The following is a 27634-nucleotide window of genomic DNA, read 5'->3' on the forward strand; positions in this document are numbered from 1 at the left end:
ACTCGCCCACAGTTTTACAACTTACTTTTGCCATTTCAAAACACCTGCATGTTTACCATTTTCCCACGTAACTCACTGTTTTCCTGAAATACGCTTTTCAATACCTGAATGGTGCTCCATTGCTAAGGTATCAAATTGATATTAAGTGTATCTGTGCCTACTTAACCAATCTTTAGCGAATTCACTTTACTATCACGTAGTTTGATTGCTTCCCACCGAGCAGGAATGAACAGCCTTTTTTTGGGTGGGGGGAATTTGTAGAGGTAGAATGATTAAGCTAAAGAATTTAAACACTCTTGATGGAAGATGTTACAAACTGCCTAATTATCCTCAGAAAAGTCATAGCATTTTTTAGGTGTACCAGCACCATGGGACACTGTCCATTTCTGCGAACTTTCCCTAAGTTTCCAATTTATAATATCAAAATTACACATTTTAAGATATTTTCTGTTAAAACACCCTTGTTTAGCTGGCAAACAAATACTGACTTAAATTTTCGTTTCCTCGAGTGCTAATGAGATTGAAAATTTGTTCATGTTTCAAATACGTATTGGCCATTTGTATTTGTTACTTCAAATATTATCTTCAGATGAGGAAATCGAGGTTCGGGGAGGTTAAATGACTTGTTCAAGGACACACAGTTTCTATGTAGCAGATACATTTTTCATATGTAGATATAGAGACACAGAGATAGAGATAGATAGATATAGATAAATATAGATTCTAAAGTGAAATAGAATTGTTCTTCCGTTTGCCAGAGTAGGCAATAAAGCCCATGGGCAAAGTTCTGTTGAATTCGGATCTCAAGGACATCTAAATAATATATAAGTCCCTTCAGGCCAGATCGTCTTTATAAAATATTTCTTAGAGAATTGCTGTGACCGTTTAATGAATTACAGTTCTTCTATCTTTTAATTTATAATTGCGAGATGAATTCAATAAGGAAGAGATTGCTAAAAAGGGCATCTGAATATGCTGACAGCATCCTTCTTACTATCCATCAGTCATGAATGGCCGCACAGCCGTAGATGCTGAAAGAGACTCTGGTCCCCATGACCTCCTTCTCCCCATTACCACAGCATGAGGACAAACCAACCGACTGCATATGTTTTATGATGGTAGAATGCAACCAGCATACTATTTCTAGAGTCGATCAGATGCTGGTGCCTTACTTTTTGTCTCTGAATGCTTTTCATTCCCGTCCTGAGTAATATATAAGTCCGTGCTGTCACCTGATGATGTAACCTTGTATGGAAAAGTCAAAGTCTCTTTTCTGTAATAACTAACAAGAGAGCCCACGAGTCAACAAGTAAGGGGAGAAATAAAGAAAGGAACCATAACAATAAAGGAAATGCCCGCGTTACTTAAATGTTAAAAAAAAAAAAAAAAAGCACACTGACAAAATGTCACATATTAAGAAACGGCCAAAGGATTATATCAGCAGGGTGAAGGGATCTGGGGGGAGGGGAGAGATGTTAATACCTATTGGAGGGGGAAAATCCGAACAATTCTTTCTACGCGGCTTTAAGGTCTTACCCCAGGAGAGTGAAGATTTTGTTCCAAGACCTGAGTGGGTCAAGTTCGCCTGGAGGGAAGGACTTACAAGAAAAATGCCTCCTAACTCTTGTCCAATTTGAGATTATTTGTGTCCATGACTATCACAGGCAATGCAAATAAAGAAATAAAACTTACGCCTTAAGGGTCTCCGATCTCCCCCCTCCCCAAAGTGACGCTTCCTATACCTACAGGTGATGATCTTATCTTTGCCTAAAAGAAGGCAAATAAATCACATTAGGAGCCACCAGCAGCAACGGAGAGTGACCTGAAGAGCTTGACCACTGCCCCATAAAATGTAGGTAGCTTGCATGTGAGCACAACACGTCAGGACAGCCCGGTGGCTCCTGGACGTGGACGGATGGATTCCTGAAGATCTTGCAGAAAGTAACTCAAGCGATGTCGCTGTAACAATTCTGTATTTGTTCCTCATCTAAGAGATGATGGTGTCATGCACAGAGTTGGTGTATTCAGCTTGCACCAGACCGCCTCGTCCACCTTGATTGTCCTCTGACTAAAAGAGAGAACTGAAGGAAGTCAACTAACCTTCTTTTTGCCCCGGATTCCTCAGCTGTAAAACGAAGTCGATGACGACACACGGTATCTCATGTGACTCTTCCTACATTCCCATGAGGGAACAGTAGTCCCTACTACATCCAGTTGTTGGGAGGATCAAAGGAGTTAATCTGTGCAAAGTGGTTGGAAAGGTGCCTGGTACATGCTAAGTGCATTGTGTCTGCTTACTAATTATTTTTTATTGCCAGCTAAAGTGGAATTTCCATGGAACAATAGCATAAACACAGTTTATAATTCACCCGCTTTGAACTTTTGAGATTCTTGACTTTTATTCTTAATGTAGGAGATTTTTATTATTTCAAAATGAGTGTATATACTTTGGTTTTATTCATCTTTCAACATTTAACTACCTTATTTAAAAAAAATTTTTTTAATGTTTATTCATTTTTGAGAGACAGACAGAGCAGAGACAGAGCATGAGCAGGGGAGGGGCAGAGAGCAAAGAAGACAAAGAATCTGAAACAGGCTCCAGGCTCTGAGCTGTCAGCACAGAGCCCAACGCGGGGCTCGAACTCATGGACTGCGAGATCATGACCTGAGCCGAAGTCGGATGCTTAACCGACTGAGCCACCCAGGCGCCCCAATATTGTACTACTTTAAAACTGTGTAACGTACATAAGCATATGTGGCACCTGGGTGGCTCAGTCGGTTAAGCGTCTGAGTCTTGACTTCAGCTCAGGGCATGATTTCACGGTTGTGAGATCGAGCCCCGCGTGCACTGGGCTCCACGCTGAGCACGGAGCCTGTTTGGGCTTCTCTCTCTCTCTCTCTCTCTCTCTCTCTCTCTCTCCCTCTCTCTCTCTCTCTCTCTGCCCCTTGCCTGCTCATGTTCTCTCTTTCTCTCAAAATAAATAAATACACATTAAAAAATAAGCATAAAGCAAGTATGCGCTGTATAGGCGTTAGGTGTGAAAATGTAGATTGAGAGTCCCTTGCAACTTTAATGGGCAATGACTAGTTGTAAATATGCAAGGATTCTCGTGGGTGGGTCCGAAGCAGTTCAGGTGTGGTCCTGACAGGCAGGCCACAAAAGAGAGGGAGTGACAGATGCCTGCTCAGGTGGGCTCCAAGCAAAACTAGCGAAGGTACTTGTGCACCAGGCACTAAAGTCTTTCACACACATTGTCTTCAACTCTTACAAGACCCCCACGAGATACAGAGTATTAATGCCTCCATTTTGCAGATGTAGAAACTGAGACCAAAAAAACTTAAGCAACTTGCTCAGAGTTCCCCAGCTCGTAAGTGGTAGTGCTGGGATTTAAACCTAGTTGTTCTTCAGTACACCTCAAAAAGTCGTGATGTCCAAGAACACCTTTGGTTCTTCCACTGTTTTCTCTCCTGAGGTTCTGTTTATCTCTTAAATACAGCCCTACCCACAACTGTAACGGGCGAGAGTGTGCTCGTGGTAGACGCTTTGGGAAACGCAGAAAGAAAGCAAAAAGATTCGAACCAGGTATTATTCCCACCCGAAGATGACCAGCGTTAAAACTTTGGCATATTTCCTCCTAGGCTTTTTTTCTAAGCACTTGATTGTATTTTATAGGTTTGTTTTAGGTAGCTCTGACCAAATTGTATACACAATTTAATCTTCCTTTTCTCCCCCTCATATTATTGTAACCTGGGCTACGTTGTGCAATTAGACATTGGATACACTTCCTTTCTAGAGGCTGCATAAGGCACGACAGCAGGACAGTCCTGTAATATATTTGCCGTTCCTTTCATGTTGGACATCTGAGTATTTCTAGCTTTTTTATTGTGGGATGAATATCGCTGTCCCCTCTTGCTTGATAGTTTCCCTCCTGACGTTTCCTCAGATCCTCCTCAGGCTCACAATGACCTTGATCTCCCTCTATCCTTCCTTCTCTCAAAATGTACTTTCTGGAAAGGAGCTGACAAAGTCATTCATACTAAAGTGTATGTGGCTCATAAAGCTGAATTAGTGTCTCTTCAAGAATGCTTGCATCAATTTCAGCCAAAGGAATGAAGCTCTAATTGTGGGTTTTTAGTCATCAGATCACCTAGCCGAGGAGCTCTCCCCCCCCCCCCCCCCAATCAGCGAGTAGACTCCAGAATAACAAAAACGTGCAGGGCTTACTTTATGTTAGGAAAGCTGGTGAGAAGGCAGCCTGGAGCTGCGGAGGTGCTGATGTGGGAAAGGAGAGAAAAGAGTTTGTATGAGTGAGGGTGAAATAATGGGGTAGAAGAAGGAAAGAGAACTCGAAAATTCACTTAGCCTCGCAGAAGACATTTGGCACCACTTACCTGGCTTCTCCATCTCCCCTGTTGGCCTTTCCAGCGCATTTGGCCTTAGGGACTGGCCCGCCCACCGTCTCCCAGCACCGCACAGCCGGGCGCTCAGACCTAGTCACTCTGCCGAGGCTCACAGTTCGGGGGCCTTCGGCGGCCACAGAGCCAGTCAAGTTGTAAGAGGGCCCACTCCAAGCCCTGTGTCCACAGACACTCCAATGGGTGCCTCACCGCCGGCTACTCAGAAAGGAGAGTTCATGATACGGGCAGGAGCTGGAGGGGGGGGGGGCGGGGGCAGGTAGAGGTAAGGGTTCCCCACGTCCTGTTCTGCACCCCACTTCACCCCCAGCACCCCCCCCCCGCCCCTCCCGCTAGGGGCTTCAAGCTCTCCAGGCTGGGGGCAGATCCTTGGCTCCGGCGGGGAGCAGAGGGGCCCCACTGCGGGCCTCAGTTTCCCTCAACTCTCCCCACTGGTCAAGGGGGTCGCGGCGCCCAGGGGTCGGCGTGGAGACCTGGGGAGGCGGGGCTGGGCGGGCGGAGGCGCAAACCACAGTGGCTCCGCCCCTCTGGGCCAGGAGGGGAGGAAACCGTGAATCCGAAAAGCTGGTCTGGCAGGACAGAAAAAGAGAGGGAGGGAGGGAGGGAGAGCGAGAGCGAGAGTCCAGGTGCAGCCTGGGCGGGCGTGGCGCTGCGGGCTCCCCGGGACCCCGGGCGCGCGGCGCTCGCCCCCACGCGCAGCCGGCCCGCCGCCCCTCCCTCCTCCCTCCTCCCTCCTCCCTCGCTGGTTGGCCCGCGCGCCGCAGAGCGCGGCGGCGGCAGGAGGAGCTGGGCGCGCCCGACGCGCACGGCCGGCGAGGTGGCCGGGGCTGCGGGCGCGGCGCGCGAGCTCAGGTGGCGGCGACGGTGACAGCGACAGCGACAGCGGCGGCCGCAGCAGCCGGCGCGCACCCGCTCCCCGGCGCGCCCGCGTCCCGCCCCCGCCGCGCCTCCGCCGGTTCCCCGCGCACAATAGCGGCCGCCGCGGCGGCGGCTCCCGGCCCGGGCGCCCGCCATGGGGAAGCCGGCGAGGAAGGGATGCGACTGCAGGCGCTTCCTGAGGAACAACTGGCTGCTGCTGTCCACCGTGGCCGCCGTGGTGCTAGGTGAGCGGCGGGGCGGGTGGGCGGCGCGCGCGCACCCTCCCGCGCCCCCGGCGCCCGGGCCGCGTGCGGGGCCCCACGGGGGCGAGGGTGGCGGGCGAGGCGCCCCCCGGGCCTCGGAGCCGCGCCGGGGCTCCCCCGCGTGCGAGCCGCAGAGCTCCTCGGGGACTCCCGTTTGGGGGCTCCCCGAGCCGCGGGTGCCCGCTTTACCCAAAACGGTCCGAGGGGCTTGGAAGGGGAAGGGGGGCAAGTAGCTCTCGGTTCTTCCCGTTTGGAAGCAAACGTGCTTTATTATGGTTTTAATCCTCTGTGCTTTCCGCGCCCCCCGCTCCCCCCCCCCCCATTTTTTCCTGAACCATGCTGCCGGGACGGGGTTGGAGGGTGGATTACGGTTCTCGGTGGGACTGGAGGAGGCACCTTAACGTCAGGGATGGCCAGGGCCCCGAGGGGAGGGAGGGAGAGGGTGTTGCCGCTCACCCTGGGCCACATTCTTGCCGGAACTCAGGGGGGTGCGGTTATGGCCCCCAGGAGGTCGTTGGGGGAAGAACGATCCGAGAGCCCAGATTCCTCCGTTTCCCACCCTGATATAGCCAGAATAGCCTCCCGGAGCCTCCTTGCTCTCCACATTGCTTTTCTATTGAAAAGAATTTTCAAGTCCTGTTTGCTTGTTTTTAAACAAGGGGGTATTAAAATGATTCACTCCTGACAGATAACTGGACTGAGTTGATGTCTGAGCCATTGCTCAGAGGTATGAGTTGTTCCTATTTAGATGATGAATTTCTGTCCATTTGTCTTACAACTTGGGCTCTGGGCTGCTCCCCATCGGGGATGGAGTCTCCTTTCCTCTCTGAGCTCACACAGGTGCAGACACCCAGCAGGTGAGATTCTTTGGAAGTCCCCATCTTCCCTTTGGAAACAGCTGGGTTTGCTGAAGGGGGGGGGGGGGGGGGGGCGGGGAACAGCGGCTTCTTCCCCAGGGATGCTTCTGGATATCAGAATATTTGGCACTGTGTCCTCCCACTCTTGATGCCCCTCCCCCAGAAACCTGTGGAAGTTATAGAAACCTCAGAGTCAGATTTGCTTCTCCAGAGCCTTGTGCAAAATCAAGTCAGATTTCTAGTAAAGAAGTAACATCCTGAAATTGCCTTAGCAGAGGCCATTTGTGGGAGGAAAGGAGAGAAGCAAGTCTTTCTTACCTGCTTAATTCTGTTTCCCCCAAGGGCCAGTGGCTTAGGGGTTTTTAGGGAAGGTTTTTAAGGGCAGGATACTGCCCCTCTACATTTAAATAAGAAACTACAGAGAGAGGGATTTGATTTCCATGCATCCAGATAGATGCAATATCCTTGTGTGTTTTCCTGGTAATAAGAGTCCAGAATTAATTGTTAAACCCTTTTTAAGGATGGTTACTGGATAACCCAAGGCTGGCATTTCCCTCCCAATTCCTTGGGAGAGTGGAATAATCCTGCCTCTTTAGCCGTAGGATTCTCACCTGGTGAAGAAGTGTTGCACATCGCTGTTCAGTGTACCAATTCACTAGAGGGTGGTTTGGAAAGGATTTTGAGCAGTTGTTCCCTGGCCTTCGGAACCCGTTGCATAAATACATCTTCAGTGTCAAGGGATCACGTGCCCATTTTGCAGATGTGGCCTTTGGCATCAGGGCACTTTCCAACAGTTTTTAATCTGGTTGAGCCCCGGGAGCTTGATTCAGACACTCTTCTGGAGAAAGGGAAACCACCACATAAAAATTTGAAGTGCTCCACTGAAGTCTTTCTGGACTTACTCCTCCAGGAGCAGCACAGGGCAATCCAGAGGGTTTCTGCGCCTGGTCTGAGAAGTGCCAAGCCTAGGGCCACCCCCAGTGTGCCCATCCCTGGAACCCCACCCCCACCCTCTGTCCTGGGATCTTCCTTTTCTTTCTCCAGAGCACTGGGTCTGAGTGCGAATCATACCTCTGTTGGTGTAGTCTGCACTAGCTCAGTTTAACCAGAAAGAAATTCCAGCTAACTTATGACAGTGAGGCTGAGTCCACATATAAACTGAGAGTAAGTTTATTTTTAAAACAGTCTTAATTGTTACAGAAAATCACAAGCATGGTCATGTAGCCTCCTTTCTGGACCTTTTTTAAGAAGAAGAAACTGTTAGGGGTGCCTGGGTGGCTCAGTCGGTTAAGTGCCCGACTTGGGCTCAGGTCATGATCTCACGGTTCGTGGGTTTGAGCCCCGTGTCCGGCTTTGTGCTGAGAGCTCAGAGCCTAGAGCCTGCTTCAAAATCTGTGTGTGTGTATGTCTCTCTCTCTCTCTCTTTGCCCTCCCCCACTTGCACTCAGTCTCTCTCTCAAAACTAAATAAACATTAAAATAATTTTTTTAAAAAAAGAAGAAGAAACTGTTAAATGTATTAACTACCTTGATAGAATGTCCTCTTCTGATTATAGCCATCCAAATGTTTGGTCCCTGCTGTAATTCAGCAGACCTGACACGTTAAGATATTTTGATTATTGAAATGAGGGACGAAGGTTTTTATGAACTAGCTTAAAGCCTCTGGTTTTTCAAGACCTAGGATGTGAGGGGAAATGCAATTAAAGAGCATTCATTTTTTTAAAAAAGAGATGGAAAGGATAAACCATTTTGTTTTGTGCCCCATAGCCTGATTCTCAGTTCACTTAGACAGAAATTCTGAGGGTAGAATTTTTGTGCTCCAAGTGGGAATTCTGTCCAGGCAGAATCACTGTGTGTAAAAACTCTGGGTCAGAGCATTCTGATTCAGGTGATCCAATAATGATCATATCATGTACAGATCTTCCTCCACTTATGATAGGATTAGGTCCCAAATAAGCCCATTGTAAGTTGAAGATATTAAGTATCATAATTGAAAAATGCATTTAATATGCCTAACCTACCAAGCGAGCACCGTGGCTTAGGCTAGCCTAGCTTAAATGTGCTCACAACATTTACCTTAGCCTGCAGTTGGGCAAAATCACCTCACACAAAGCCTGTTTTATAATGTAATTTGTTGAACACGGTACTGAAAGTGAAAAACAGTGGTTGTGGGGTACAGAATGGTCGTGAGCGTATCGGTTGTTTATCTCCGTGAAGGCCTCGCCATCAGAACTGCAGCTTGGCTCCCACTGCCCAGCCCCACGGGGGAGAGAGGATTGTACCACATCTCTCTAGCCCGTGAAAAGATCACAATTCAAAATTTGAAGTCTGATCTCTGCTGAAGAGGCATCACTTCCACACCGATGTAAAGTTGAAAAACCACAAGTGGAATCATCATGAGTCAGGGACCGTGTGTGTAATGTTTTAGATTAAAGCACTCATGAATTGTTCACCCCACTCACAACATAGAGCTTGATCTTTCTGTCCAGGATGTGCTTTATGTCAGTCATTTGAAACACCTGATTTCCACCTTACGGCTTTTCAGGAAAGGAAGTAGATGTTATTTACATGACAGAGCTGGCGAGCTGATTCATGCTGAATAATTTTCTTCAGCGTGCTCAGGAAGCAATCATTTATAGATTCAGATTCCACTGTCTGAAAGGGAGGACAATTCTTTCACGTTATTAGTGATACCCTTGCTCCTTGTCTCCTGCACTAAGCCTCTGGTAGCATACATTTGGCAATGCTAAGTTGAGTCCTGGTAAATGCTCTCTTCCTGCTTCTGTGTGTCTGTGACAGAGCTGGCTGCTGCTCAGGCTGTACCTCACCTGCACAGAGCCTTGTGTGTGGCGATATTCCAGAATGCATATCGTCGTTGATAAAGCTCTTTTGGTCTGGTAGCTACCATGCCTGACGCTGCTGGGCCTTTAATTAGCTCAGCCTGGAATATACCTGCAGCAGCGAACACTTAAACCATTTGTTCATTCAACAGGGACTGTTCTAGGGCCTGGGGCACACAGCACTGAACAAAACAATAAAAACCCTTTTCCTGGTGGAACTTACATTCAAGTGGAGGGAGGTAAATAGAATAAATAGGTTAACTACAACATGGAGTATATTAGATGGTGAGAGCACTCTCCAGTAACATAAAGCTGGGAGGGGGGTGCAGTTTTAAATAGGGACACCCCTCCCCCCCCCCACCCGGGAAGGTAACAACTGACTGCAGACTAAGAAGAGGTGAAGGAACATGTGCTCCAGTGTCTGGGGAGCATCCTGGCTTGTTTGAAAAAGAACAAGAGGCAGGAGGCTAGGAGGGGACAGAGCACTGGGAGACTGCAGGCTCCTCTAAGGACTTTGACTTTTACTGGGAGCTGGGAAGCCATCGAAAGGTTTTGAGCAGAGCTGTGACAGGGTCTGGTTGTATTTTAATCAGCTCGCCCTGGCTGCTGTTTTGACCACAGACTGCAGAGGCAAGGGTGGAAACAGAAGCTGGTTGAGAAGGCTAGTGTGCTTAAGCTACTGTGTATTTGACTTATTATACCTCTCTAATCTCATTTCCATCATGGCTGATGAAATATTAGGAAATACTTGTGAAAAAAGTCAATGACATGGGAATGCAAGCTGGTGCAGCCACTCTGGAAAACAGTATGGAAGTTCCTCAAAAAACTAGAAATAGAATTACCCTACGACCTAGCAATTGCACTACTAGGCATTTATCCACGGGATACAGGTGAGCTGTTTCAAAGGGGCACATGCACCCCCATATTTATAGCATCAGTATCAACAATAGCCAAAGTAGGGAAAGAGCCCAAATGTCCATCAATGGATGAGTGGACACACACACACACAATGGAGTATTACTCGGCAATCAAAAAGAATGAAATCTTGCCATTTGCAACTGTGTGGATAGAACCGGAGGGTATTATGCTAAGTGAAGTTAGTCAGAGAAAGACAAATATCATATGACTTCACTCATATGAGGACTTTAAGAGACAAAAAAGATGAACATAAGGGAAGGGAAGCAAACATAATATAAAAACAGGGAGGGAGATAAAACATAAGAGACTCTTGAATATGGAGAACAAACAGAGGGTTACTGGAGGGGTTGTGGGAGGGGGGATGGGCTAAATGGGTAAGGGGCATTAAGGAATCTACTCCTGAAATCATTGTTGCACTATATGCTAACTAATTTGGATGTAGATTTTAAAAACTTAAAATTAAGACAGCCAATGACTTTGCAAAAATTGCAACTGTAAAGTAGGTATTCTTATATATACAGGCTTACATAGATATAGTTAGAGGTATAGGTAGAGCTATGAGGAAACTATAAAGATCCCTACATGCAGGTGAGGAAACTGAAACTCAACAGTGGAGGACTTAGTCCCGGTCACCTCTGGCTTGCTCCCCGTCTCCCTGTCATACCTGGTCCTTGCCGGCTCTCCTGGGAATCAGAAGTGTGGCTGAGTGACGTATCAGGTGGAAAATAACCTGCACCGTGCACTTTGGTCTGTATTGTCCTTCTCTCCCCCTGAGACTGGGAAGGGGAAGAAACATGCCTCCAGGACTCCGGGAAGGGCGGGTTGTACCCTTGGAAGAACACGTGCTCCAGAGGATCTTGCCGGACTCATCAGCTGGGCTGGTGTCTGCTCTGGGCTCAGACCTACTCAGAGCCTCATGCCTCTGTTCATGAGGCTGCCCGGCTATTCCTCCCACTGCAAAGTCTGCCTCTCCTGCCTTTTAACAGAGAGGCTCGGCATGACTGTAGCAGAGGGTGCGACGGAGGAACACGTTCAACAGAAAGAGCAAGCCTGCTGAGGAGGCAGAGCCAGACCCTGGAGGACCTAGAATGCCACGCCAATGAGTTTGGACACGGTCTGAGGGTTAGGTTGGCAAAGACACGATCAGAGCCGTGCTTGAAGAAGATCATTGAGGCAGATGGGTGTGCAGAATGGATCCCAGGAAGGTAGCCTTGCAGGTGGGCAGGCTACCCAGGGGATTAATGTCCGTGTCCGGCAGGGAGAGAGGGGTCCTGGGCTGCGCAGCAACAATGGGAGTGGAAAAGAAATGACGCTGAACTCTAGATGCTCAGCAGGTTATCCTGATGGAGTATGGCTGAATCTGGTCCTCTAGGGGAAGAAAGTGGCAACCTCTAGCAGGAGAGGGAATCCTAGAAGTGCCACAGGCTTGTTAAGGAACTGTTGTGCTCTCCTCCTGTGCAGAAAGAATATCTGCTGGAGGTGCCTGGGTGGCTCAGTCGGTTGGGCGTCCAACTCTTGATTTTGGCTCGTCGTGATCCCAGGGTCATGGGATCGAGCCCTGCATTGGGCTCTGTGCTCAGCATGGAACCTGCTTAGGATTCCCTGTCCCTCCCCTGCTTTCTCTCTCTCTCTCTAAAATAAAAAACAAACAAAAAAAAAACCCCACAAAAACCAAAAAAAGAAGGAATATCTACTTGTATGTATTATTCTGCAGTTAGAATATATTCTCTCTCTCTCTCTCTCTTTTTTTTTTTTTTTTTGCCTCCTCCACTAATCTGTGAACTTCCTGAACCCATAGCACCTGTGACAATGTCTGGTAGATGCAATACATTTGTTGATTTATTGAACCATTTATGGCCCAGAGAGTAAGACATTGTCCTTGTTTATGGAGTGAATAAATGAGTCCCAAACTTGGTTTGACCCCCATTTCCTCCATAACTTCTCTTCTGCCCACTTTAGCATCCTCCGATCTGCATCAGTGACCCAGATTAACACTTAGTCTACATATGTATCAAGCATGTTAATCTTTTCTTCCTCAAAACTAGGTTTATAGGGGCACCTGGGTGGCTCAGTTGGTTGAGCATCCAGATGTGGTTCAGGTCATGATCTCCGGTTGTGAGTTCAGGCCCCGCATCAGGCCTGCTGCTGTCAGTGTGGGGCCCGTTTCAGATCCTCTGTCTCCCCCCCCTTTCTGTCCCTCCCCCACTCTCTCTCCCTCAAAAATAAACATTAAAAAAAACACAAACACTAGATTATAGACCCCTTGAGGGCAGAATCACTCCTACCACCCCTAACACACACTGGAAGATGAAATGAGACAGTGAAGTAATGAAACTCATGCTTAAGAGCTATGTAAGAAAGTGTACCTGATACTTAAACTCTCTGGGCCTTTGTTTCTTTTTTAATTTTTTTTTAACGTTTATTTTTGAGACAGAGAGAGACAGAGCGTGAACAGGGGAGGGGCAGAGAGAGAGGGAGACACAGAATTGGAAGCAGGCTCCCAGGCTCTGAGCCATCAGCCCAGAGCCCGACGCGGGGCTCAAACTCACGGACCGTGAGATCATGACCCGAGCCGGAGTCGGACCCCCAACCGACTGAGCCACCCAGGCACCCCATGGGCCTTTGTTTCTTATCAGAAAGAAGAGGGGTTCAGATGAGGCAGAGGAGAAAGATTTCATGCACGTGCCAGCTCCCCTTTATAGATAGTAGACTGCCGTGTGTGATATGAATGTTGAACAGAAGAATTGGAAACAGAAGTTCTGCAGTTGATTACTGATGTCTGCCAAGGGCTTAGGAGCAGAGGGTAGGGGCATGTGTGCCACATGCTTGTCGACCTTGGGTTAGAAAATCTCTGAGGTTCCTTCTAACTCTGATCCTGTAGCTCAGATTATACCATCATTCCTCAGTGTATTGCTGGGAGCCACAGGACCTCTTCCATAGGGCACAGGGTGTGAAAAGTCATTAAGGGAGGAGGAAATGACCTTGATGTTGAGTCACATATAAACCTCTGTGAATTGGGTTTAATAATGTAAACTGGGGGTGCCCAGCTGGTTAAATCAGTAGAGGATGCAACTCTTAATCTCAGGGTCCTGAGTTCAAGCCCCACATTGGGCATGGAGGCTACTGTAAAAAAAAAAAAAAAAAAAAAAAAAAAAATAATAATAATAATAATGTAAATTGTATGTGGGACTATAACCTGGGCGGTGTTCCAGGTCAGCATTAGATTACTCAGGAATATGAGGTCTCATAAACTTGTGTTGTTGCTCTATATGCATACATATCTTACATGCATCTGCTTAGTTAAGAACCTTAGAGAGGAGGCCCTTTAGCTGGCTAGAGTTCCACATATTAAAGAATTAAGAGAAGAATTTTGGGCTTTGAATGTCTATGCCTGATGCTTTCATTTTTTAAACCAAATCAGAACCAAGACGAATTTGGGACTCCCTGAACAGATTCTGATTTTTGGTTCTCTGCATGGTGTATACCTCAAGTCTATAAGACCAAAACCCCACCTGAAGTTATGCGAGCCCAGTATTACAAAATGAACCTTTAAAAAGTTATCGCAAGCCTAAGACTCCGCACACCTTGTGTTGTACACATTCTATCTGTAGGGAGGACTTTGAAGGTACATTGCTAACGTCCAGCGAAGGGAAAGATGGTGTGTGTGCTTGTGTGTGTGTCTGTCTGTCTATTCAGTTTTTTTTTTTTCTTTTTAACGTTTATTTATTTTTGAGATAGAGACAGAGCATGAACAGGGGAGGGTCAGAGAGAGGGAGACACAGAATCCAAAACAGGCTCCAGGCTCTGAGCTGTCAGCACAGAGTCCTACGCGGGGCTCGAACTCACGGACCGCGAGATCATGAACTGAGCCGAAGTCGGCCGCCCAGCCGAGTGAGCCACCCGGGCGCCCCTGTCTATTCAGTTTAATAGAAAAGAGAAGGTTGTCTATATTCAGTATCTTGTTAGATACTGGTTAACGTGAGATGTGTTGGGTTTTTTAGTACAAAAAAGTTCTGTAGAATCAAAGTTACCCACCTGTCAAACATTTGAGCAGCAAGCAGAAGAAATAAAGGACACTTGAGGGGTGCCTGGGTGGCTCGGTCGGTTGAGTGTCTGACTTCAGCTCAGGTCATGGTCTCATGGTTTGCGAGCGCGAGCCCCACATCGGGCTCTCTGCTGTCAGCACAGAGCCCACTTCAGATCCTCTGTCTCCCTCTCTCTCTCTGCCCCTCCTCCTCTCTCTGTCTCAAAAATAAATAAACGTAAAAAAATTAAAAAAAAAGAGAGGAAACTTCGCACGAAGACAAGCAATGGGGAAAACTACCGTGTGCCGCATCAGAATACAGTAGCTCGGACGGCTAAAAACCCTGGATGGGTCAGACAAGGTGTAAATAAGTGGGATTAGGAATCAGCTATCGGAGAGCATATGCGTGCTCCCGTGAGCACTTGCTTGTGAAGAAAGGAAGCTTTCCACATTAATTACTTGCGACAACTTGTGATTACCTTTACCAGAGCCGAGCCTCAGTGTAACTGTCCCGTGGGGAGTCCGACCCGCTGGCCTCATGTTCGCCTGGGGACCTGCACATCTCCCCTGTGTGCGTGTTGCTGGAGACCCAGAGTCACGTATACTGTGGGGACTCCAGCACTCTCGAAGAAAACGAATTCATTTTCGATGACATCAAGTGGCCCATTTAAACACCCCGGCAGCGGTGTCTGTTGAAGTAGCAAGTGTTTTCAGTGGTCTTCCCTATTGAGAATGTTAAACATACATCTAATAGCAGAGAATATTGGAGACAGTTACCGTTAAGCCAATAGCTCACTTTGGAGCTATAGTTTAGCTCAGTGGATAGATTTAGAAGGAGCCAATTCATTATACTTGCTGAGGAAACAGCCCAAACTACAACAAAGAGTGCTCTGTTGCCATTAGTACACCCCACAGTAACACCTCTGTTGATGGAAAGGAAGTGTTTCGGTGACTCACTCGTTGCCAGAAATGTTACTACCCTACGTTTGAAAAACATCTGCCAACTGCCTGTTCCATTACCAGAGGTAGAATATATCCTTTCCAGCGAATGCTCCTGCACTTTCCGGGATGGATGGACCTTGTCCCAGCCCACAGGCGCTTCATGCTGTGCGTCCTGTGTTGTTGCGGTCCCAGCCCCGGGCCCGGTTGTGTGAGTTCTGGGCATACGCTCACCCGGAACAAGACCCAGGGCCAGCTCCTCCACACCCAGGCTGAGGTCTCTGTTCCCCCAGCCCTTCTTGGTCTAGGGGTCCCTAACTGTGTCCACAGATAGGACGGCACATCTTCATGTGTCCAGGAAGGGTCCTGACATGAGCATCATGTGACTCTGTGAGGTCCGCATGTTGATGCCAAGTGGTGGCCTCTGGGGCTGGAACTTCCATTCAGAAATGACATAAGCGAGCATCCACGCTATGTGCTTATTCTTATAACTGTTCTGAGACGATTACCTGGGTTCAGTGCTCTCGGGTTTTTAAAACTTCATCTACTTACTCAACTAAGGAGGAAACCCTTCGAGAAGAGCGCTTAAGTGAGATTATACAATCAGATTATCTTTCAACCGCTGTTCTGTTGCTTGAGAGTTACCAGGTTACTTATAATTCAGTAAAGAATGAAGTCAACAAAAAAAAAAATGCATCGTCACCAGAAATATCTAACCATGGAAAGCCCAGTCTCCAAACCTCTTCCCATTCCTAGAAGATAAACTGATTTTGCTCAATTTCTCTGGGTATTTCCTAGACTTAGTTGTCTTCTGATTCCCTTAACCACTTTACGGGTTTCATACAAGATTGCCCAAATTATGAGACAATGAGGGAGACACATTTTCTCCTTTGAAAAGTTACTTCTCTTGTGGTTAACCAAGCCTGCTATTTGCTAATATTTGTCAGAGGGTTACTATGAGTTTTATGCACATTTATTTCTCATTTGACCCTTGATACAATGAGGCAAGAAGTTTACCCTTTTACAGATGAGGAGAAGGAAACTTAAAAGCTTTAAGTCCCGTGGCTGAGGTCATAGTCAAAGCTGGGATTTGCACCCAGGACTGTCCAACTCCCAGTCTAAGGTTCTTTTACCGTTAAGCAGGCTCCTTCCTTCCTAGCAAATCTTGATACACCTAATGGGTAGTTCAAATTATTCTTATAGATTTCACTCTTGTTCAGTATCTAACTAGAGCCTTTCCTCCCATTTCTTCCTCCATGCCTTGCCTGTTTCATGTCTCCTCTTTATCCTGGCCTTAACTTGGGGCAGTCTACAGTGGTTAGCCTTTCCCCCATTCTCCTCCACAAAGCCTTCTATTTGAACTTGTATGCTAGTTGAGCTTGTCTACTGATTGCTTTCCCTGGGTGTGTTGTACTTTGCTGCTCTGATGCCTTTTTATTTTTGCTTTTCAAATTTTTATTTAAAGTATATAGTTAACATGTAGTGTAATATTGATTTCACGACTAGAATTTAGTGATTCCTCACTACATACAACACCCACTGCTCATCCCAACAAGTGCCCTCCTTAATGCCCATCCCCCATTTAGCCCATCCCCCCCACACACCTCCCTTCTAGCCACCCTCAGTTTGCTCTCTCTATTTAGGATTCTCTTATGGTTTGCCTCCCTCTCTGTTTTTATCTTATTTTTCCTTCCCTTCCCCTATGTTCATCTGTTTTGTTTCTTAAATAACACATATGAGTGAAATCATATGGTGTTTGTCTTTCCCTGCCTGACTTGTTTCACTTGGCATAATACTCTCTAGCTTCATCGATGTCAATGCAAATGGCAAGATTTCATTCTTTTTGATGGCTGAGTAATATTCCATTGTGTACATATACTACATCTTCTTTATTCAGTCATCAGTTGGTGGGCATTTGGGCTCTTTCCATCATTTGGCTATTGTTGAGAGGGCTGTAAGCACTGGTGTGCATGTGCCCCTTGGAAACTGTATTTTTGAATCCTTTGGGTAAATTCCTAGCTGTGCTCTTGCTGGGTCATAGGGTAGGTCTATTTTTAATTTTTTGAGGAACCTCCACACTGTCTTCCAGAGCGGCTGCACCAGTTTGCATTCCCACCAGCAATGCAAAAGAGATCCTCTTTCTCCGCATCCTTGCCAACATCTGTTGTTGCCTGAGTTGTTTGTTTTAACCATTCTGACAGGTGTGAGGTGGTATCTCGTCGTGGTTTTGATCTGTATTTTCCTGATGATGGCTGCTCTCATGCTTTTGTTCATGTGTTTCACCTACTGTTATCCTACCCATCCTTGAAGGTGGATCATCTAATTCCCACTTTTCCTGTGTAGACCTCTCTAGCCACCCAGCTGGAGTTAATCTGCCTTCTCTGTGCTCTGGTAACCTTTAATTTATATCCCCAAGTCACACTGCGCTTGCACCCCCTCCCCCCAAACTCTGCCCTGTGGCAGACATCACCAACTACTTACTTACAGCACTCTTTACCACGGAGCTCAGTTATGGCCCCAGAAGCCCCAAAACTATCCTCCAGGCAACCACTGTCAATCAAAGGAAGTTGGCATGTGAGATGAAAAGCGTTGTCTATGATTGGGAAGATCTATTCGTTTAGCCATCGATTAGGAGCTCAATTTAATGGAGCAAGTGTTGATGTTACTGGGGTTCAAGTCTGTGTTTTGTCCCAGAGTGTCAGGCAGTGTGCATGCAAATACAACAGCAGTAGCCCAGGTGGTAAATGCTGCAAGAAAGCTATGTCTCGCCTTGGGCCTCAATAGAAAAGAGGCAGAATTGAGAAGGAATTCTGGAGAAGGCTGGGAATGGCCTAGAGCAGGTGTAGTAGGATTCCTGGGCTGGAAGATTGGAAATATCACAAGCCCAGGTAGAGATAACCATGTGAGTACAAAGGCCCATCTCCAGTCTTACGTCCGATCTCAGTATCGTGTGCAACTACTATGTGAGAAATGTATTGTTGTGTTTTTACAACCTCTCTTTCTTAGCTCATTTTCCTGAGGATAGAAGAAAGTGCTGTCTCATTTGGGTCTGTCACCCTGACAGCATCTAGCTTTGCACCTACTTCATAGAAGATGCCCCCACATCTTTTCTTCACTGAGTTTCTTTAAAGCAGAGGCAAATCCTTGGTGAGCCTCTCTCATGGATCCCCTAGTCAACTGCTTAGTTTTATGGGTTCTTGAGTGAAGACCCTTGGGAACTCCTATCGCACACGTGTCACCCCAAATATACTTTACTTCTAGTTTGGGGATCCCAGAATAAGAGGAAACCTGGCCACTAACAGTGTTGAAGCCATTTTTGTGTGAGCTCCGCATGGCCTCAAAGCTCCCAGACTGGAGGGCATCTCCTCACCTTGAAGAAGGTCCGACCTTTTCAGGAAACCAGCACCAGAACCAGCCTGATCTCCAGGGAGTTCTTTTTTTTTTTTTTTTTTATCTTTTTTTTTTTTAAGGTTTATTTTTGAGAGAGAGACAGAATGTGAGCAAGGAAGGAGCAGAGAAAGAGAGGGAGACAGAATCTGAAGCAGGCTCCAGGCTCCAAGCTGTCAGCAGAGAGCCTGATGCAGGGCTAGAACTCCCAAACCGTGAGATCGTGAGCTGGTCCAAATTTGGCTGAGCCACCCAGGTGCCCCTCCGGGAAGTTCTTTGGACTGATTACAGAAGATCCATCAGATCTCACAGAGTTGGTCATGGCATAAAGCTGAATCAGCCTTGAATGATAGAGCTTTTTTGAAAGTGCTATTTAGCGATTCCTGTCTTTTTGTGCATTTATTTCCAACACACACATCTTTTTACATCCTTGTCCAGATTCTGCCCGTTTCTCTCCCTGTCTGGAGATTATTTTCTTTGATAAGGAATTAACTAGCCTGTCTGTGCTGCCTGTTCCAGTAGACCTTGAGCTTGAGCTGCTTGGATAAACACTAGATTTGGTCATTAAAGAGCCTGAAGATGGGATTTTACTTTTTTTATTGGCAAAAGTTAATTGTCAACCGGGAGATGTAAGAGGTTGGCTCCATTTCTGCTTCCTCTTCATTGATTCCTTTCTTACACCTGGAAAATTTCCTGAGCTTTCATCACATAGAGAAGCTTCTGAGTTCCACGGAGGGATGAATGGCAATGTGACCAGTTCAGAAGTCACACACCCTGAGAAACATGCCCAGGTCTCCTCTGCAACTGGTTTGCCACCTGCGCTGAACATTTGTATTTTCCAGTAATTTCCAACCGGCTTGCTTATTTTGGGGGGAGAAAAAAGTTTGCATCTACTGTTGTGTAAGCAGAAACGATTGAATTGGTTGAATGCTTTTTTAACCTCAAGTAGAATAACCACAGAAGACAGGACTTAGTGACTCCAAGATCTAGAACGCTCAACTTCCCTACTGTAGGGCTGGGCCCCGAGCTTTCTTAGACGTTTGAGAATGCTGCTCAGTGCTCTGGGCTCTGGAGAAAAGGGCTGGTGGATCACAGCAGGTGGGTTTGCAGCTGTGGCTGTTTACTTAGCTTTCCTCTTTCTCCACCTTGACGGGCTTCCCCCATCCCACAGGCACCGTCTGTTGTCCGTGAGAGCAATACGGAGAAAGGGGGCTAAAGAACTTCACAAACATAAAATCTTCTGAGATCCCCAAACTAAACAAAACCCTTAAAGTATTACTGTGAAAAGATGATATTCCCCATGTTTGATTTGGGGGGGGGGGTCTCGGATGGTCATCTTAAATACATTTATAGGTCTTTCCAGACTGTCCGTCTAACCCGTTGTTCTCAAATAAGCTAATACGTGATACTTTATAAACCTGTCAAATGCTTTATAAATGTTTGTTATTGTCTCTTACTGTCGAAGGGAGGGGTGCAAAAGGTGAAATTTGGATCCTGGGTGCAGCATTATTTGTTGAAGACACAGTATCATCTTTGTGTGTTTTCTGGGGCCCTGCTCTCATCCTGTGTGAAAAGGCATCTGGGCTCCTTTTAGTGACTATCTCGCATGTTTAACATTCTAAACATGACTGTTCTTTCCTTTCACAAATAATAATCAAACAAGTTGGCTGTCTTTGCCTTCTTTCTTCAGTGAAGATTAAGAGAAATATCCAAGGTATTTATAGACAGATTCCTGACCCAACCTTTTCACGCAGGGAACCGCTTTCATTTTGAATTAAGAAATACCATAAAATTCTTCAAATGCGTCTTAACTCACTTAAATAAAAGTGAGTATTTCTGTGGTCCTTGTGGGGGTGGGGAAAGATGGTTCAGAATAACAGCTCCGTGGAAGTTAGGGCAGATAGGTAAACAGCAGCGAGGCAGCATGGGGAGGAATCATTAGAGACCGAAGTTCAAGGTGACACATTGTCCAAGCAGAGGTGAGGAACCGCTGAGGAACATCGGGGAGTCCCAGTGACTTAGACTGAGCCTTCTGAGTGCAAGGTTCCTCAAACTGGAAATTCCAGGCTTGGGGCAAGTCTAGAAAATCCAGGCTGGCTGGCTGCCTTCCTTCTGCCAGAGGTCCTTCTCTTTCTCTACTCTCCAATTGCTCATGACTAAAACCAGCAGTGGGGAAGACGGTTGGTTTTCATTTACTCATGGGGAGCAGGCTTTCTGAGATTGTGTAATGAGCCGAGAAGGTGTTTACAGGAGTTGTAAAACTGGTTATGATAGAGAGGTAGTGCCCAGACATCTAGTGTTAAACCTGAGGAAAAGGTGTGTCCCCCAACCAAAGGATCCCAGGGCCTCTCCACACCATACGAGTCCAGGTGAGAGAACTTACGATTCCTTCAGTGACTTGGAGGCCAAGTATCTGCACAGGTACCGAAGAGGAGAGAGAATAGAGTGTAATCACAAGGTGGATGAAGGTCTTCCATAGACATGGCATAAAACCAGCCAAGAGGTGACATCATCCATGAGATTATCAGATATGGTAGAAAATGGGAGATTTTAGGACCCATAAGTCATGTCGTGGATGTCTATTTCAGAAATACCCCGAGCTTACAACTGACATATCTTTGAGGGAGAGAGAGTCTGCTTGTTCCCACATTGAAAGGTTCACCCACAACTGGCCTCTCAGCCAATCATGCCCACTATAGAGACTACATTCCTGGTGGGCTGGTCCTACAATGACCTCATCCTCATTTGAACTCAAGGGGCTCTTTGGACTCCTGGGACCCCAAAACCTTGGAGAAGTCCAGAGGCATAGGAACCAGGCACCCCACTTCACATGGGTGCATTATCATAGCCATTGTCAAAGGAAGACAATCCTACAGGTCACGAGTTCCTAGAGATGCCATATTTATGATGCCCCTCTGGGTTGGATGGCCCTGGACAATGTGGCAGAATTTGTATCCACATTCCTGTGGCCCAGTTGTCACGCCCAGCCAGTCGCGTCCCCTCCGCTATTTTCTCCTGCCTTTTGTAAGTAGGTTTGTTGGGTAAAGAGTACAAAATGCAGTGGCCTCCTGGGCACGTGCAGTGGACGTCAGTTATGCATCCCTGGTTCTGCTCAAGGCAGCAGGTTTGATCAGGTAGCTGTGGAGGGTCAGGCTCGGTGCTGGGGCAGTGGGAGCACAGAAGTGAGCCTGCAGTGGTTATGCGTCAAGAGCTTCAGATGAGGGGATGGGCCGAGACTGAGGTCTGTTAGAGGGGATACTGGATCCCCTGAGAGGTAGCTCAGCAGGGCCAAAGAATAGACTCATTCCTCCTGGGGAGACAGCCCAGCAAAGGCTTTCTGGAGGAGTTAACATTTTAACTAGGTTTTGAGGGGTGAATAGGAGTTCACTAGGCAAAGATAATAACAAAAGTTTTTCCTTAGAGGGGAATCTCTGCAAAAAAGGGCACAAAAAATGGGGCACCTGGGTGGCTCACGGTCATGAGATTGAGATAGGGAGAGAGAGTCCCAAGCAGGCTTGAACTCATGAACCACGAGATCATAACCTTGAACTGAAACCAAGAGTTGGGTGCTTAACCAACTGAGCCACCCAGACACCCCTCAGAAGTATTCAACTGAACAGAACTTAATCGGGGGACACTTACTGAGTTGAGTAGGGTAAGACACCCAGGGCTAATTCCTGTGGAAAGCTCTTTGCTCCTCTAAGCCTGAACAGGCAAGAGGAGGGGACAGTATAACCACAGCCCAGTGAGGGTTGGGGCTGTGGCAGAGGGGCCACACGACAGGACCCATGTGGCCGCAGGAACTCAGCCCCTGCTAGAGCCATGGCAAGGTAGGCAGTAAATAACTCTGACCTCCCTCTCTCTCTGAGATCTACAGCTAGTGCCTCTCCTTGGCTAAACTCAGCCAAAACCAGAGGACAGGGAACCCTGAGTATGCATTTGGTAGAGATCAGCCTCCTGGGATGAGAAGCAGAGCAAGGAAGCACAGAAGTTAAGTCTGAGAGGCAAGTAGAGAATAACCAGCACAGAGCCATATGGCATTGAGTGCTAAAAGGTTTTCTTCGGCCCCGCTTATCTAAAAAAAAGTGTTGAAAAGATACCAGGTCTGTGAATGAGGGCCGAGAAGTAAGTTTGTTACTATACAGCTGCGTGACCATTCTCCTGCCTTGCCCTGCCCCACAGGCCCATCCTCTTGGCCTCCATGTCCAGAGAGCCTTGCCCCCACATCAACCAGCCTTTTTTTTGCATGCAGACGGGCAGCTGTGGTTGACGGTGGAGACACCCAGAATACCAGTGACACCTTCTGCCCCATCTGTAATTTAGGACTCCTCTAACTGGAAGTGACAGAAAATCCAGGTCAAACATGCTTAAGCCAGGAGGGTGGGGAGGGAGTGGAGGGGAGGGTGAAGCATAGAATTTATGGCTCAGATAATTTAAGAGCTCAGAAATAGTAATTGGCTTCAGGTACAGCTGGATACAGGGGTTCAAAAGTACCATCCTGGCCTGTTCTGTCTTCACACACAGTTTCTGCACACCTGTATTCTCACCCTCCCACAAGGCTCCCGTTGGTGCAAGATAGTTGTGAGCACAGCTAAGGGTTTCTATTTCCCTCTTCTCTGCCCAGCAGAAGAGAGAAAGTTTCTGATCCTGTAGTTCAAGCAAGACTCCCTTGCCCAGGCCTGAGCCTCAGGCGGCCCTAATTGGGTCACATACCCATTCCTCAATCAGTCTTGGGATGAAGGGAATGTGATTGGTTGGCGGGGGGCACGGTCACTCCTTATCCCGCGCCGTTTCACCCACTCTGAACTGGTTACAGGTTCAGCTGCACCTAAGACAGACTGAGAGACACAAGGTGTGCTGTCAACAGCAGGGACAATGGATGTCAGGTGGCAGTTACCAGAAATGCCCTGCCTTTTATCTTTTGTGTTCCTAAGCTATTTCCTGAGTGAAGTTAGTACATAATCATAGGTCAAGTTTTATTGAATTCATAGTGCTACAGACACGTTTGAAGTTGTTTAGATATTCACCATACACCTTGAAATTGATGAATTTGGGACAGAAACCACTTTATTTTTTTGATGTTATTTAATTTTTAATTTTTCTTTGGTGTTTATTTTTGAGATAGAATGTGAGCAGGGGAGGGGCAGAGAGAGAGGGAGACACAGAATCTGAAGCAGGCTCCAGGCTCTGAGCTGTCAGCACAGAGCTTGACGTGGGGCTCGAACTCACAAACTGTGAGATCATGACCTGAGCTAAAGTCAGACGCTTAACCGACTGAGCCACCCTGGTGACCCTCTTATTTGTTTTTTGAGAGAGACAGAAAGGGCGAGCAGGGGAGGTTTTACAGAGGGAGAGACAGAATCCCAAGCTGTCTTCAGGCTCTACGCTGTCAGCACAGAGCCTGATGTGGGGTCAAACTCACGAACCATCATGAGATCATGACCTGAGTTGAAGTTGGATACGTAACTGAGTGAGCCACCCAGGCACCCCCAGAAACCCCTTTAAAATCTGAGAGAGGGGGAAAAAAATTAAGCAAGGATGACAGTTGAATTTTTGCTTTAAACTCTTAAATATTCTATTTTATAAAAGCTTACAGTTAATATCATATTTAATGGTAAAAGTCTGAATACTTACCCCCTAAAATCAGGAATAAGGCAAGGATGTTCACTCTTACAGCTCATATTCAATAACTCACTGGGTGCAGAACCAGTGCTATTTCTTGCAGAAATAGGGCAAGAAAAAGAAATAAAAGGCACAGGTTGAAAAGAAAGAAAGAAAACTGCCCCTGTTCACAGGTGACATGATTTTCTGCGTAGGAAGTCCCAGGGAATCTATAAAATAACTCCTAAAACTAATAAATGATTTAGCACATTTGCAGAATACAGAGTTAATTCACAAAAATAATTTTTTTATTAAAAAAATTTTTTTAATGTTTATTTACTTTTGAGAGAGAGAGAGTGCAAGTGGAGAAGAGGCAGAGAGAGAGAAGGAGACAGAAGATCCAAAGCGGCCTCTGTGCTGAGAGCAGAGAGCCTGACACGGTGCTCGAACTCATGAACTGGGAGATCAGGACCTGAGCCAACGTCGGACGCTTCACTGACTGAAGCACCCAGGCACCCCAAAAATCATCTGTTTGATACACTAACAATGTAAAGTTGGAAATAGAAATTATTAAAATATTATTTATAATAGCTCCAAAAATAAAAGATTAAGTATATATTTGACAAAGTATATGTGGAATCTGTAGGCTGAAAATTATAAAACACTAATGAAGAAATTAAAGACCTAAGTAAGTGCAGAGACACACTTGTTAGTGGAGTAGAAGATTCACCACAATAATGATTGAACTCCCCCCACAGTAATGTGATTTATAGATTTAATGCAATTCTGATCAAAATCCCAGCAGTGTTGTTCTTTTGTTTGTTTGTTTGTTTTTGTTTTTTTTTTTTTTGCTACATCAAACAAGAGGATTCTAAACTTTATGTGAAAAAGCAAAGTAGTGGGGCGCCTGGGTGGCTCAGTCGGTTAAGCGTCCGACTTCGGCTCAGGTCATGACCTCACAGTCTGTGGGTTCGAGCCCCGCATCGGGCTCTGGGCTGATGGCTCAGAGCCTGGAGCCTGCTTCCGATTCTGTGTCTCCCTCTCTCTCTGACCCTCCCCCCATTCATGCTCTGTCTCTCTCTCTCTCTCTCTCTCAAAAATAAATAAACATTAAAAAAATTAAAAAAAGCAAAGTAGCTAGAACTACTAAAAACAGTTTTGGAAGTTTTGTTTGTTTGTTTGTTTTGTTTTTTTTGAGAGAGAGAGAGAAAGTACAAGTAGGGGACGGGGGCAGAGGGAGAGGAAAAGACTCTTAAGCAGGCTCCATGCCGAGTGCAGAGCCCGACATGAGGCTCGATCCCAGTACCCTGGGATTATGACCTGAGCCCAAATCAAGAGTTGGATGTTCAACTGACCGAGCCACCCAGGTGCCCCAGAACAATTTTGAAAATAAGAAGGAAGTTTAAAGAATTACACTTTACTATTCTAAGACAGTGATCAAGACACTGTAGTATTGGTGAAGGGAGAGACGCATAGATCAACGAAACAGAATAGAGATCCTGTAAATAGACACATGCAAAAATGCCTGATTAGTTTTTGAAACAAGTGCAAAAGCTATTCCAAGAAGAAATGATAGTCTTGTAAGCAGACGGTACTAGAACGACTGGACACCTTTCTGGCAAAAAAAAAAAAAAAAAAAAAAAAAGAACCTCCATATAAATGGCACATTTTATGCAAACATTGACTCAGAGTGGATCACAGATCTAAAAGAAAAGGGTAGGGGTGCCTGGGTGGCTCAGTCGGTTGAGCATCCGACTTTGGCTCGGGTCATCTCACGGTTCGTGGGTTTGAGCCCCACCTTGGGCTCTGTGCTGACAGCTCGGAGCCTGGAACCTGCTTCTGATTCTGTGTGTCTGTCTCTCTGCCCCTCCCCCACTAGCACTGTGTGTGTGTCTCTCAAAAATAAACAAACATTAAAAAGAAAAGGGTAAAATATAAAACTTATAAGGAAAAAAAACAGAAAAATCTTCATGACCTAGAGTTAGATAAGAGTCCTCAGATATCCAGAGCACAAGTCATAAGAAAAAAAAAGTGGTAAGTTGGACTTTATAAAAATAAAAACTTGTTTTATGAAAGATATTAAGAGAATGGACACATATGAAATCTTCAACTTATACATCTTAAATATATGCAGTTTTTAATTTCAGTTATACTTCTACAAAGCTGGAAAATAAAAGGTAACAATCAACAGACTAGGAGGAAATAATAGATCTGAACTTGTATCCAGAACATATAAAGAATTTTCAGGGGCACCTGAGTGGCTCAGTCGGTTCAACATCTGACTCTTGATTTTGGCTCAGGTCATGATCTCACAGTTTGTGGGATCGAGCCCTATATCGGACTCTGCACTGACAGTGCGGAGCCTGCTTGGGATTCTATCTCTCCCTCTCTCTATGCCCCTCCCCTGCTTTTATGTTCTCTCTGTCTCTCAAAATAAATAAACTTTAAAAAGAGAGTTTTCAAAATTCAAAATTATAAGAAAACAGCCCAGCATTAGAAATGCGCAAAAGATTTGAATGGACACTTCACCAGAGAGGATACACCAATGGCAAACACACAAAAAGATGTTCAGCATTATTAGCCATTAGGGAAATGCAAATTAACTCCGTGTGAGATGGCACTCCATACATACTAAATAGCTAAAATAAAAACACAATAGCAAGTGAGGAGGAGAATGTGGAGTCACTGGTACTCTTACACATTGCTGCTGGGAATGTGAAATGATACAGCCTCTCAAAAAGACAATTTGGCAGTCTCTTATGTAGAGTTCTACATACTCTTACCATATGACCCAGCAGTCCCACTTCTGGGTATATGCCTAGAAGAAAAACTTGTATTCACACAAAAAGTAGTACACACAATGTTTACAGCAACTCTAATCATAATCACTCAAAACAGGAGACAACTTAGATATCCTTCGATGAGTGAATGGATACATACACTACAGTACTTTCATAAGATGTGATCTATTTGGCAAGAAAAAGGAACATACTGTTGACATGGAAGAAACTTAGATGAATCTCAACGGTATTATGCTCAGTGAAGGAAGCCAGTGTCAGAAGGCTGCATAAAGTATATTCTATTCACATGGCATTCTTGCAACAAAACCATAGTGATGTTGAACAGATAAGTGCTTGCCAGACATTAGGATGTGTGCGTGTGTGTGTGTGTCTGTCTATAAAGCTATATAGTATGAGGGAATTCTGTGGGGTGATGGAGCTATTCTATAATCACATCCTAATTTTGGTGGTGGTGGTGGTGGTAAGAATTGTAGTACATGTTAAAAGTCATAGGACTATATGCTAAAAAAAATGATAAACACTGACATACACAAGCCTCAGGGGTCAGATTGGTGCACACAGGTGCATCGTTTGCAAGAGGAGGTCTATGTTTAATGCTGAGGAATTTCTGCTTTCTGGTATGCCATTCCTGTGAAGAGCAAAGCCTCCTGGGGCCTGATGCTGCCCTCATTCCCACCAAGGATGCTAATCTATTGGTTCTGATCACTGTGGGGCGTGGACAGAAAGGGAAC

General features: G+C 46.1%; 1 protein-coding gene and 1 non-coding gene across 2 annotated transcripts in view; both read left to right on the forward strand.

Annotated features, from left to right (window-relative positions):
* Positions 1-5051: 5051 nt before the first annotated feature.
* The window catches only part of SLC1A1 (solute carrier family 1 member 1), an 84231-nt gene continuing 61648 nt past the window's right edge, over positions 5052-27634 (forward strand). The window contains exon 1 of the mRNA XM_058695821.1: positions 5052-5519. Within this exon, the coding sequence (XP_058551804.1) occupies positions 5429-5519 (91 nt within the window). The 5' untranslated portion in view covers positions 5052-5428. The remainder of the gene's footprint in view (positions 5520-27634) is intronic.
* Positions 25827-25908, forward strand: TRNAQ-UUG (transfer RNA glutamine (anticodon UUG)). Its single transcript has one exon. It is a non-coding gene; the product is annotated as a tRNA-Gln (tRNA).

Source organism: Neofelis nebulosa, chromosome 12 (genome assembly GCF_028018385.1).
Source record: "Neofelis nebulosa isolate mNeoNeb1 chromosome 12, mNeoNeb1.pri, whole genome shotgun sequence".
Lineage (NCBI taxonomy): Eukaryota > Metazoa > Chordata > Mammalia > Carnivora > Felidae > Neofelis > Neofelis nebulosa.